Below are 14,006 nucleotides of genomic sequence, written 5' to 3'. Positions count from 1 at the left end.
AGAGAGACTTTTTTGCCAAAATGCAAACTTCACTTTTCCCTCATACCTCACTATACTTTTTATAGCTACTTTCATAAATAAACTGTTAGCTCCATCCTCTGAAAGGAAATAAGGGTAGGCTAGGTAGATTTATACAAGAGGGGAGGTGCAGTCAGACGCCATGTTGATGGAGGAGCCACCTATTCTGAGGACGAGGGGAGACTAAGACCTTTGTCTGTTTGTGAATGAAATGGTCACTGGAATCTATTAGGAGACTGCAAGACTGGATGGAAACCATTTTGTATTTTAAATTCTATAGTTTCAATCGCCTTTGATGCCACCCTGTTGATTGCTAATTCTTGCACCTTTAGAGGCAGTTGACATTCCATTACCAAGAGGTATTCAGAAATAAACATAACCACATCAGTTCCATATTTGTAATTCCTGATACTACATATCACTGCAAAATCTAATTACCAACTTATTTATATTACGAAAAAATGAATGTCCATTATAATATCATTGGACTGTTAAAAAAAAAAAAATCTACTCACCAAGCAGTGGCAGGGGGAAAACACAAAAAAGTTTGAAAGCCAGTGGCTGCCGCTCCTGGCAAAAGGGTTGAAGAGAAAGGAAGAGAGATGAAGGCAAAGGTCTGGTGAGGTTTAGTAAATGGGTACATTTACAGAAAAGCTGCCCAGAATCTCAGGTCTGGGGAGACATGGCACAAATTCCACAATATTTCCTCAGACCAACTGTCCGACATCTTCAGGTGGTTCAACCTTGCTGATCGCTAAGCACGACTGACCGTATCCGCATGTCGATGCCTTATTTCTAGAATGCGCAAGTGTGGAAATCATGTATGCGCAATGATTTGCAGATAGATGGTGCCACATTCAAACTTCTTATTTCATGACCAATATTTTGAACAAGTGGACAGTGTCATAATGGGAAGCCCTGTGTCTCCTGTTGAGGCCAATTATTTTACAGTGGACTTTGAAGAAAAAGCAAGTTCTCACTCTCAATCCCTCGTTTCCTGCAGTATGTGGCTGATACGTTTGTGGTGTGACCACATGAACTTGATACCCTACCTACGTTTCTTTGGCATCTGAATTCACTCCATCCAAATATAAACTTCACAAACAATGATGTTTTGGTACAAAGAAAAGCAGATGCAACCTTGGGACACAGTGTCTACTGCAAGCCATTGCATACAGACGTGCGGGCCACAAACTGCCATTATTCTGCACAATGTAAGTTAGTTTATAGAGCACAAGTGGAATCTGATCCTGAAAGCCTGCCAAGTGAAATGCAACATTTGAAGACAGTGTTCCAACAGAATGGTTATTCTGAGAGACAGATATGTAATACATTCAGGCCCCAGTGAGTTCAATCTATTGAGCAGAATGAAGATATGAAGATACCTATCACATTGGCCTTTTTGCCGTATTTTGGTACCATATCGTCAAGAATCGGAAGAGTCCTCAGAAGATATGGCATTAAGTGTGTCTTTCAACCACATGCAAAACAGAGAAACCTGTTGGGATCGGTTAAGGATGATCTTGGCCTGAGGAAATGTGGTGTATACAAGATTCATTGTCAATGTGGGGCAGCATGTATAGGCCAGGCATATCGCACAATATAAGGATGATGTGATGAACACCAGTGTCATACACGCCTTCGTCAACAGGAGATGTCGGCAATTGTGGAACACTGTCTCAATACAGGCCATCACATGATTTATGAAAAGATAGAAGTTTTATCCCTGGCATCATCTTTCTGGGATTGTATCATCAAGGAAGCAATAAATATCAGTACAGCCAATAATCTCATCAACAGGGATGTGGGATTTCAACTGAGCATAGCTTGAAACCCTGCATTGGCTGCTATTAAATCATGACCGGAAATTAAGATTTTTCGATAACAGATCCGTCATAACGTTGGTCTAGTACAGTTTTTAGAGAGTAACTTCTGGTCGCACCGTTAGTAAACACACAGTACAGTACAGCGCAGCGCAGGAGAGCCACTCTATGATTTTTGGCAGAGGGCGTTTGAATACGATGCAAATCATTGCGCATGTGTGATTTCTGCGCCTGCGCAATCTTCATGTGCGTTCTAGAAATGGGGTGTCGCGCATGTGGATACTGTCAGTCGTACCCACCTAAAGATGTCGGACAGTTGCTCTGAGGAAATACTGTGGAAAGACTGATGGTTGGGGACTACACCAGATGAGATTTGAAAACCTGAGAGGACAGGTTAGGATCATATTGTAGGGACCTACACAATCCTAACCTGTCCTCTGTAGAACTCCAGGCTCTTCATTCCCTAAAAACTGATGACTCCATCATCATCCTCCTACTAGACAAGGGATCTATCACTGTGGAACTTGGCCGATGGGATTACATAAGCAAGGGTCTACACCAGCTTTCTGACACTTTTACATACTGCATCTGCCATTAAGATCCCATCTCTGTGATACAAACTAACCTGCAATCTGTCCTTAAAGCTCGGGCCCCTAACCAGGATTAACACCTCAGTCCACAGAACTCCCTATCCCACCAAAGCCACACACTCCTACCTCTTACCTTCTTCCTACAGCCCACAAACACAATCACTCTGGTTGTCCCATAGTTCCTGGCTTCAAAGCACTCACTGAAAGTATATTTGCCTTAGTTGATCAACACCAGCAACCTACAGTACCAAGACTACCCTCGTATATTAAAGAAACCCATCATTTCCTAGATCATCTTAAATCCTTGCCCAGCCCACTCTCACCACACAGCTTGATTGTCACCATTATACCACCTCTCTCTATACCAATTTTATTCACGTACATCATCTGTCTGCTGCTGAACATTACCTCAACCACCATCCATCTGATTCCAAACTATGATGTCCTCCTTGCTCACCTTAATCAACATCTACATTTACATTATTACTCTGCAATTCACAATTAACTGCCTGGCAGAGGGTTCATCAAACCGCTTTCAAGTTACTTCTCTGCCACTCCACTCTCGATCAGTGCACGGGAAAAATGAACACTGAAATCTTTTCATATGAGCTCCGATTTCCCCCATTTTATGATGATGATCATTTCTTCCTCTGTAGGTTGGTGCCAACAAAATATTTTCGCATTATGAGGACAAAGTTGATGATTGAAATTTCATGAGAAGGTCCAGCTGTAATGAAAAAGTCTTTGGTTTAATGTATGCCACTCCAATTTGTATAGCATGTAACTTTATATTTACGAACAAATGTCTTACCTTTGAGGCGTAGACATACAAACAAACTGGGGGGACAGTCACGGGAACCAGAATGGCTCTTTCCTTTACCAGCCTTTTCATGGGTTACTTAGAGGGCGGACCCATCAGCCTTCAACCCCAGGTTTGATTTTGATACATTGCTGACATCTTTACCATATGGACTTGGGCAAGGCTCACCTGTTAAAAAAATTTTGGAATCTCTACATATATTCTCCCAATTAAATTTCACATGGTCCTATTCTGAATCTCACCACTTTCATGCTGACATTCTCACCAAGGGTCAGCTATACCTTCAGTTAACATGAAACCCACTAACAAGCAACAGTACTCTCCATGTCAAACGTTCCTTCCCATCAGCCTTAGTATTCAAGGCAAATGTATTTTTTTCAGATGCAGACTCTTTGCAGTACCACCACCATTCTCATCTCAGCCTTCACTGGATGTAATAACCACACTATCCTAGTTCAAAAGCAGATTTCCCGGCAGCAGCCAATCCTGGTACTGCTTATCCCTCTAAAAAGAACTAGGGAATACACCTCTAGTCACTCATTACTATCCTAATCTGTAATGTATTAACCAGCCACTTCAACAAGGTTATGACTTCCTAAAATCAGGCCCTGAAATGCGGTCCATTCTGTCCACCACACCCACAATAACTTTTTGTCATTCCCCCAATCTCCAAAATAGCCTGGCCAGATCCTATGCTCCTTCTGCAGCCATTTTCCTACTTATGGCCCCTACCCCGTGACCATCTGCCCTGTAAGATTTATCCTATGCTCCTTCCTGCCACCACCTATACCAGCCAAGTAAATGGCAAAACATATACAATGAAAGAGGCAGGCACATGTGAAACAACATATTGTATACTGCCTATTACGTAAACAATATTTGTCTTTCTACAATGATATGACTGCCACCAAGTTGTGAGTTAGGACAAATGGACATAGACAGAAGGTGTATACTGACTACACACACATCCTATTGCAGAGTATGCTCTGCAACATGACAGTCATGACCCCAGTGCCTATTTCACAGTACATGTCATACTGGATTCACCCCTCTGACAACATTTTCTCTGGCTTTACAACACATTCTTGGTTCTCGCCATACACCCAGCCTTAATACACGTTAATTTCTTTGGTCTCCGAATTTCTTTTCAGTAACTATTCCTTTCTTTGCTATCTTTTACTTTCCGACCTGTTTATCTTTGCCGACTCCCTCACCTCACATGTCTACAATGTATAATGCACTTAGCCTCCTCCTCTTATTAACTCTTGCATAATGTTTTGTCAGTAAGCTCTGTCTTTTTTATTACCCTATTTTCCACATTTACACTTTCAAGATTTCAAATCTTGTGCAATACAGTCCCAACAACCAGTCTTTCCCTTTCATCCTGTCAGGTAAGTCCTCTCTGACCTGGGATTCTGGGCAACTTTGTAATTGCTCTATTCCTAAACCTCACCAGTCCTTTTTCTTCATCCAGATGCCAGACAGAGGAGGCCATGGCTCTGAAAGCTTGCACATTTCATTAACTTTCATGTGTTTTCCTGCTGCTGCTTGATGAATAGATTATTTATCTATCGAGTTTATAATATATTTTCCAGTACTGATTATTTTTGTTGATATAAAGTCCAATATGCTTGCGAGAGAATGAGTCACTACCCGTAACATACGTGAAGCAACCAATTCAAGACTGGATGCCCTCACTAGGTTTGGCATCCACTTATTCAATATAAACAATTGTTGTAACTGATTTTTCTGTTTGATGTGTGTGACTACAATAGTCTACGAATTATTATATGCGCCTCAGCTTACTGAACATTTACAGCTTTGGTGAGAAGTTTGTATTACCTTTTAAATAAAATACATTAAAGATTTTTTTTACTTTCCCACATCCATGTGAACTGTTTCATTTGAGGTATATGGAAGGTACATTAGCATATCTTTTTTCAATGTAAAAATTAACTGTATGTAATTGTTTTCACAAGATCCCCATTCTTGACGATCTCCTCACTACGAGTCCATGGAACAAAAAGTACACACAAGCTAATAATATGTTGCAGAGTGGAACACGAGGTTTCAATCAAGAATACAGAAATTATGTTTGCATACTTTTTATACTGCAAAAAAAGAATCTCATTTTATATCATCATCATGGCTTGGACATCCATTACCATTTTCTGCTATTTGAGAGAGAGAGAGAGAGAGAGAGAGAGAGAGAGAGAGAGAGAGAGCCTTACTGAGTGTGACTAATACACACTAAAAATTGACAATGAGACAACACCAAGATTAATCACTAATATATTCAAGTTTTTGAACTATGTGTCAGCACATAGAGCTTTTTCCCTAAACACAGCATATTCTAACTGACCAAAACAGTCGCAAGTTATGTACAATTTTGCTCAACTTGCATTTTGTGACTTTTTATTGTATGTTGTAGGTATAACACTTCTGGTACAGCTAAGCACATATAAGGGCAATCAAAGAATCATGGAAACAATGCATTTTTACAAGGCACTGTTCAAATATCCAACTTCTTAAATTATTATAGTGTGTGCAGAGGCCAAGGGAAAACATTGCTCTTCTCTGCTATCAAATTTTAAATATTTGTCAGTGCTCAGGTGTTCAATACACAAAGAAAAGTATTTTCTTGCATTTATTTTCGCTATGTTTATTAACAAAGGTATTTTTCACAACCCTGTCCAAATGTTCATCATTATAGACAACATCCTTACACAAATGCCAGTCATTCTCATCACAGGCAGAAAATCATATAAATTTCTTTCAACTTCAACTATGTTTAGAAGCACAGAATACAATACAGGGTGAGAAAAAATAGTGAAATCAAATTCAGTAATAACTCAGCAAAATGTTCTTTTTTGTACTTCTCAAGAAATGTTTGGCACTGTAACCTGTAACATATAAAAAAACAAATATTTGTTTCATCAGATACAAGGAGTTATAGCTTATGAGATTTTTAACTGAATCTGAAATACTTGTAATAACTGCAAAATTAATTTGTACTATACAAATGTTTAGTAAATGTATAAGGAGATAAGGACATCTCAAAGTTACTGTATGTTGAAATACAGATGTAGGTCGAAACAAGGCATCTGCAATAATTTCAATGAAATATCTAGAAAGCATGAGAAAGACATTTCTTTTCAGTAGTAGGCTACCCTAATAAGTATCATTCAGAAACTTTAAATTTTACTGGGTTAAGGTATCATACTTGTGCAATGTGTGTGGTTCCTCTATTTTATACAGTCACAACTACTTCGGAGAACTATACTGAATACAAGTATAGTATTCCATAAAAGCTAAACAACACTGTACAAAGTCTAGATGACAGGTATTTTCAAACAGAAAGGTGACTTAACAAAACAGTTTACACAGTTTTTAACCAGTTTTCTAAAGTTAAATCAACTACGGGCTTAAAACAGTTTAATGTTAGTCACAGTCAAATAAAAGTTTGTTAACTGAAACATCCACAAAAATAAAATTATGATCACACTATACAAACAAAAACTACATTTGGCAATTGTGCATCTCTTCTCAGTTGCTGTTAATAAAAACATTATGTCACTGTTGACAGTGCCTTGGGTTGACTTAATCTTTGTAAGTCTGGGATCCCTAGGTCATAGCTAACATACAGCACAAAATCTTCAAGAAATAAAGTGTATATGATGTGAGTATTCTGAGCCCTTGTGATTAAACTACGCAAAGGTGCAATGGCAGCCTAGATGTCTTTATCATTAATTTCTGTATGTTGCTTAATAGTGCTTTATGTGAGTACTGAAAAATTTCAGCTATACATTAAATATTTACATGTTTGTTACATCTGCAGGTCACTTTTAAAATGATAGTTGGTCCATACAAAGAACAAAATGCAAATGTCACAGTCTGAGTTAAGTTTCCAGTACAGTGTAGGGAAAATGGCACTTCCTTGCCTCATGTCTCCCTTCAGCAGTAATCCACAGGGTGAAGCTAATAACATGCCCTGTGGTGTCACTCTCCAACAGGGTTAACGCAAACACATAAATAAATAAATAAATAAAAGTAGTATGTTTTCTTATGCTTCTAGCAAAGGGCCGCAAACTGTTCGCTTAATTACAGAAAAATAAGAGAAAATTATGACAATAAAAACCAATTTTCCTCCTCTTTCCATAAAGATCAGGTCATTAAATGTGAGCAATAAATGCCGCAAATACATTAAGAACAAAACAGCTGGATGCATACAGAAGTAAAATGGAAAGATATTTCAAAGGCAACTGAGGAAAATGTTTCAAGTTCCCAAAACCCCACATGAGCTAATTTGCTCTGTTTGCCACTGTTACACTTTGCAGTTTTATTCTATGCTACACTGTGTACCACTGAAACATACACGTAATTTTCATTTTTCTTTCATTAACTAAGTCTTCAACTGCAGCTAAGATTTTATTGGTCATGGTGATTCATCATCATAATTTTATTTTTAGATGTTTTGGGACTGGGATCAGTCATCATCTACATCCTAACACAAAACTACCACTGGACATCAGTCACTCATACAGGCTGCCCACCTTACATGATTTATTAGTGGGCTGTAATGCTACCCATAGGGAGCACCATCAATGGTGATAATGCAAATCACAGCTGTCTGACAGGTTGCAGCACACAATGGTTTTGAGCACATTTTGTTATCTTCACTGAGAGCATATTGTGAAAATGACTTGACTCCATGCATTATCCAATTGCAAGTGCTATCTCAGCTAATGATGTTTCCCATCCCACATCACATCAAGTCTGCTTTTCCTGAGCACTGATGTCTATCAGACATTCACTGGAATATGATTCAACAATAATTTTGGTTTCAGCAACACAGCTTTGGGCCCCCATTATTCAAGAATCCACAGATATGCCCACCTGAACCCTGATAGTGGCTACAGGTTTGGGTAATGTATGTAATTCAGACTTTTCCACAATCTGCCATTAGTATAACAGGATATGCCTGAGGCCGCAACATGTCAAAACCCACCAAACAACACAGGTTCACCATCAAGGGCACTACATATGGGTAGTGCAGTCTTGTTACCACAAATCTGATGCATGCACAAAATGCACAAAGTTCAGCAACGTATAACATGAGGTGGGAAGCCTGGCCCCCATGTATGAGCACTCTTGCATGATGACACTACCAACAGCTATTACTCTCTGTAAAAAACATTATTATTATTGGATGAACTTGTGATGTTAATGAACTGTTGAAGAAAGGCCATCACAAAACAATTATTAAACACCATGAACAATAAAAATAGTTCCTATGCTCAAACTGTGTATGTCAACTCTATGACCACTAATGTTTATTCATATAACACAGTAAATTATGATATGCATCAATGCATGTTTTCCTTCCAATTAATCATAGTTCCCCATAACTCTGATCCTGTCATGTAACTACGATTCAAGTTGTCAGTATCAAATTACATTGTTGTGTAGACCTGTGCATTTGTTGTCTGAATTTGGAAGTGAGTGAGTTGCTGAACTCCATGAAATTACTATATCATCACAGTTGGAAATTGTCATCTGCTGTTGAACTTTCTTGGGGAATTAACATGATTTTAATTTTGTTGCAAACCTTTGTGTGACCATAAATGGGTAAGGAAATTTACATAATACTGTGTACAATCTCATTCTGATTATTTAGTAATTATCTCTGACAGATATTTGTAATACATTTGCATTACACAATATTTTATAAGAAATCTAAATTTGAGATGAAAATATGGCCCAAAATTTCCATCTACGGACTGTTAATGTTAAATCTTTTTACACTGCTGGTACAGTATTTACATACCTGATATTACTAGAGCTCTTTTTAACACAAACTGTAGGTTATACTGATACTGCAGTAAATAATGAACATCAAAAGAGAATATGTGGGAGTCCATATCACCCTTATGCCACGGATACAATGGACCTTATGTTTATGAGAAGTAATCGACAGGGGCAAAAAAAAAGTAGTTGAAACTGTGGATTTGGCCTAAAGAAAGGGATCTTCTTTACGTACAATGAATCTGATGTAATTTGCTTAATCCATCCAACCCCCTCCAGTTAAGGGGTCCAACAAAAGAGAATTCTATTCTGTTAAAGAATGCAAAGGCGTGCAGGGCCAATGGACAACAAAATACCATCATAAATCTTCGTCTTTAAGATGGGCATGCTGCAGCAGAGAATGTCAAATCAAACAGTCTTTAAAGAAGAGCATGCAACGAACAATGTGAGTCAACCATTGGACAATCAAAACTAAGCTCCATGTGATATCCTTACCCAATGATGATGAGGTCCCATACTCCGAGGAGCACAGGTGACGGTGCGGGAGACCCACACCGCCGTACTCGGCAAGGTCCTAGTGGAGGTGGTTTGCCATTGCCTTCCTCCGACCATAATGGGGATGAATGACGACAATGCAGACAACACAACACCCAGTCATCTCGAGGCAGGAAAAATTCCTGACCCCGTCAGGAATTGAACCCGGGGCCCCGTAAATGGGAAGCGAGAACGCTACCATAACATCTACTCTATGGAACACACAAGTAATGTGTAATGTCACTAATTACTCACATATCACTTGTACATAAACTGTACATAAGTTAAAGATCTGGTTCCATCTGTCCTTCCTACATACAGTACCAAAGATTTGCACAATACACATTGCAATGAATTGCAATTTAAGCTTTTACTGCTTAACTTTCTCTTGTAAAATTAAGATACAGTGTCACAACCATGAAATATAGCTGCTGCATCTCATCATAAAAATATGACCAATAGCAAAAAATTTTCAGTATAATGAAACTCTGCAACAGCCATGTACCTGACATTTTATTTTATTTTGAGGGCTAACAGTCTCGCCATTCCACTATGCCATCTTCAGGCCCCATATGCATTACTCCAAATAAACAATAATGTCATATAGTGACATAAAACCCTGGATGTCATGAATTCGATCATTTTACTACTGCTTCAGTCGAAGGTTTGATAGGAAGTCTTCAAATGAAGCACTACTGAAATGATTGAATTCATAGCGTCCAGGGCTTTGTAGCACTGTATGGTGTTATTGTTATTTGGAATGATGCATATGGGGCCTGAAGGTGGCACAGTGGAATGCCGAAAATGGTAGCCTTCAAAACAAAATAGAATAACATCTCAGTTACATGGCTGTTGAAGAGTTTCATTGAAATTGGCAATTACTTAACCAGCCAATGTCCCCTATCCATGGTGGATCAACAGAGACTAGCAATAAAAGTCACATTATCCAAAAGTAATGACTGAATGGTTACCATACAATAAAATGTCCAAGGTATTGCGAATGTCAAATGTCAGTTGAAGGTACTGCAGCTGATGAATTACAAGCTACTTAATTCATGTAATTCAAGGCAACAATATGACTGCTCTGCAAAATGAAAGTTAGTCTCCATTAACCGAATGCAATTTCAACATCATAAACACTTTTATTTGTCTTTCACTCTCATCTGTATCAGTTATCACATTTCATTAATTATCTCTGTCTCTGGTTCTAATAATCACTCACACTGTTAAGACTTTTTAAAATGATCTGCTGCTAATCCTTGCATTTGGTTAGTTGATTCTCTCACTTGCACCTTATTCTACCCAGGTACCAACAGTGCCATAATGTTTCTCAGTTGCATTAAATCAATACTACATTCTATTGGTTCCAGGTAGTTCAGTAATAAATGTATTAAACAAGATTAACTGATATGAGATCTTTAATACTGTATGGTGGTTATTATTAAAAATGTGAGAAGAGGGGACACTCCCAGCTATGTTACATTACTGATCTTCTTCTTTCACAGGAAATGGTTTACTCTAGACCCAAAGACTGGCGACCATTAAAAAAGAGGGAAAAAATACTGTAAAGTCAACCCTGGTTTAGTTTATTTCTATATTCAGCATGCAGATAGTTAGTGTAGCTGCACAAAACTTCTCTAAAACACAATATAAAAATAATTTACAAAATCACAATTAAGTACTGAGGTGCAGTGTCTGTGAGAAGTTCATCACAACCTTGTAATTAATGATAAAGCATCATCTACAGCAACACTAACCTATCACAATACTCCATCAAGTGTACACATCTCATCTAATACTGACTGAACAAAGGATAGCACAACCTGTTAGCTAAGCAGACATTAGTACTGAAGTTATTTTACAGCAGGTTATCTGTATGTCACATGGATATGGCACTACGCCGCACAGCAGCACTCAATAGTGGGTTTGGATCTGGTTCCTCTGTAATAACATTCACCTTTACCCATTCACGGTTTGCGCTAGATTTCCGTAGCGCATCTATGACCGCTTGCACATACAAACCATCTTCAAATGTTGCTGCCAGTGCAACGGGTTCCTTCACCCATCCACTCTTGTCTTCAACAGGCAGAAATGCTTCTCTAAGAGCACTAATCATCTTAAATAATCCTTTCATGTATGGGCGTGGAATCACACTTATTGCAGCAGCATTAATAGATCCTCCACGCTGCAAATCTTCCACGTCCAAATATATGACTTCTTCCTTAGCTGCACCAGATTTGTACCCATACAAGTCTCCACCACGCACCATTAAATGTCCTTCACGCCCACAAACTAAAACTTCCTGGCTAAACGTTCCTGGAAGATGATTGTTAAGTGTTGCAGTCACAAGTGTGCCACCACTCATCTCCATCTGAAAGGCACAGAAGTCTGGACTTGAAATCTGCCTTATGCCACGCACATAATGTGTGTTCTTCGTGAAAGTTCGAACAAGGCCATGGACACGTGAAGCCCTCTGACCAGTCAGATGTGACACAAGGTCAATTACGTGGCTACCCACAAGAGTTAATATACCTCCACCCATTGTATCATCACATAACCAATCATAACCATCGTGAAGAAGGCTTCCCATCTGCACACGTACGTCGCAGACGGTTATTTCATTCTCACTGCCTAAGTACCCATCAGCAATAGCTCTCTTCATCTGGGAAAATGCGGGAAGAAATCTTAAGCTGTGGTTAACAATGGAAATAAGCGACGGATAATACTGTGCTGCTCGTACCATCTTCAATGCTTCGCTTTGACATAGCCCGGTTGGTTTGTCACATAGCACATGTTTCCCAATGCCCAGAGCTTTAACAGCAATCTGTGCATGAAGGTTTGGTGAACACATAATAAATATAAGATCAACGTCCTTTCGCAGCAGCACATCATCGATTTTGTTAGTGTAAAACGGTATCTCAAGTTCCTTAGATACTTCTTCAGCAGCAGTGAGTGTTCGACCCCATATTGCTTCTATCTTGAAGCCCTTTTCTCTCAAAAATGGAACAATAACTCGCACAACGTTACCCGTTCCAAATACTCCAATACCGGGCAACATCTTCCAAGGCAAGTACACTTCATCAGCCTTCCTCTCACGTTGCGCGAAATATTGACGGACTCGTGTTTTACTGTATTTATGGCAGGATTCTTCTTGCACTCACAATCGTAACTTCCCGAACTAAACAATTAACACTTTGACAGCTCGTGTACAAGTCAATAAACAAACATCTCAGAGATTCTAGGTAACGTAGCACGCGTAAAAAAAAAAAAAATGTACGAGCAACTGTTCAGCAATGAAACATCTTCGACCGTCGAAGTAAAACATTAAAAAATATTTCTTCATGTATTAATTTGATAGTGATTTATTAATCTGATAATAATCAGAAAGTATTTTACCAGATTTTACAATTTATGTAAACCGCAAAGTCCAACTTCAACAAATGACGTAACATTCTTATAGCTAACCTCGTATTTCCCCAAAATTTTCGAAATGAGTATCTACGAAGCTTCACCAACTATCAACGAGAGAAAATTAGGAATAAACCGTAACAGCGAATGTTTTCTATCAACTGAGAAAAAATACGTCTAAGAAATGAACTGATTAATTGAAGAAATGTTAACATTTAACGCCCCCATCAACATCGTGGTCATTACACGCCCTTGCTTGGGTCGGATACAACGGAACAGAGCAGATATTTGATTATGCCCTTTCCAAAGGAATCTCCATGACTTCCTTTGAAGTTATTTGATTCTTTTATTCATGTATTTAACTCACTGTCTGTTACGCCAGGGTATATTCACGCCGTCTGTCACGTCACATTACGTCAATTCGCTTAGCCTATCTGGGTAGAAAGCATTGACTGTCTTGTCTCACAGTGGGATCTGTTAACAGTTGTGGCAAATATTTTTTCAATTAAAAACAGTTAACTTAGCTGTTTTCCATGTGTCTTGTTTTCATTTGAATGATTCTTATAGCCCTATGGCAGCTCCTTAAACAAACCTAGGTTAACCTACAGTTCACAAAACTTAGTTCATTATGACATCATAAGCAATGATCGAATAACATAGGAACATGTGTCGATTTCCATTAGCATCTGATGTGAGGTGCTTAGGAGATGCCATTCTGAATACTTTAGTTGATAGTTTTCGTATCGTAATTTGTATACTATGAAACTATGCCATTCACTGCAATGGCACAGTGAAGATTTATGAAAACGAGTCGTTCTTCATACAATTTGTTATAATTATCGTCATGTGAATTATCAGCGGTTAAAGATTTCATGAGATCAAAGTTATTAAGAACATTTTTTCAATTGCGAAAGTTCATTGTGATGTAGTGGTTATGAGTGTGAAGTAATGAAGTGTAAAGTAGCGGGGGTCAGTCCTGCCATTACCAATTTTTTTTCACCTTCACAT

General features: G+C 38.6%; 1 protein-coding gene across 3 annotated transcripts; it reads right to left on the bottom strand.

The window, feature by feature from the left end:
- Positions 1–5,481: 5,481 nt before the first annotated feature.
- LOC124606838 (glucose-fructose oxidoreductase domain-containing protein 1) lies at positions 5,482–12,819 on the bottom strand. Of its 3 annotated transcripts, none has more exons than XR_006978741.1 (2): positions 11,348–12,819; positions 5,482–6,154 (listed from the first exon to the last, which is right to left on the bottom strand). XR_006978741.1 is itself a non-coding variant. In XM_047138912.1 (2 exons), exons 1-2 carry the CDS (start codon positions 12,646–12,648, stop codon positions 6,131–6,133), a joined length of 1,125 nt encoding a protein of 374 aa, XP_046994868.1. In that variant the 5' UTR covers positions 12,649–12,819; the 3' UTR covers positions 5,482–6,130. The 3 variants fall into 3 exon arrangements, 2 of the variants coding, with proteins under 2 accessions (XP_046994868.1, XP_046994869.1); XM_047138912.1 differs by having other exon boundaries at positions 11,548–12,819; XM_047138913.1 differs by having other exon boundaries at positions 11,613–12,819.
- Positions 12,820–14,006: the final 1,187 nt, after the last annotated feature.

Source organism: Schistocerca americana, chromosome 3 (genome assembly GCF_021461395.2).
Source record: "Schistocerca americana isolate TAMUIC-IGC-003095 chromosome 3, iqSchAmer2.1, whole genome shotgun sequence".
In the NCBI taxonomy this organism is placed as follows: Eukaryota; Metazoa; Arthropoda; class Insecta; order Orthoptera; family Acrididae; genus Schistocerca; species Schistocerca americana.
Note: the sequence above shows the minus strand (reverse complement) of the source record. Positions and strands in the feature narration are given on the sequence as shown.

Coding starts and splice junctions, on each gene's coding strand:
- LOC124606838 (XM_047138912.1), bottom strand. CDS start 12,648: ATGTTGCCCGGTATTGGAGTATTTGGAACGGGTAACGTTGTGCGAGTT. Junction 6,155..11,547: donor CAAACCGTGAATGGGTAAAG/GTGAATGTTATT, acceptor TATATGTTACAG/GTTACAGTGCCAAACATTTC.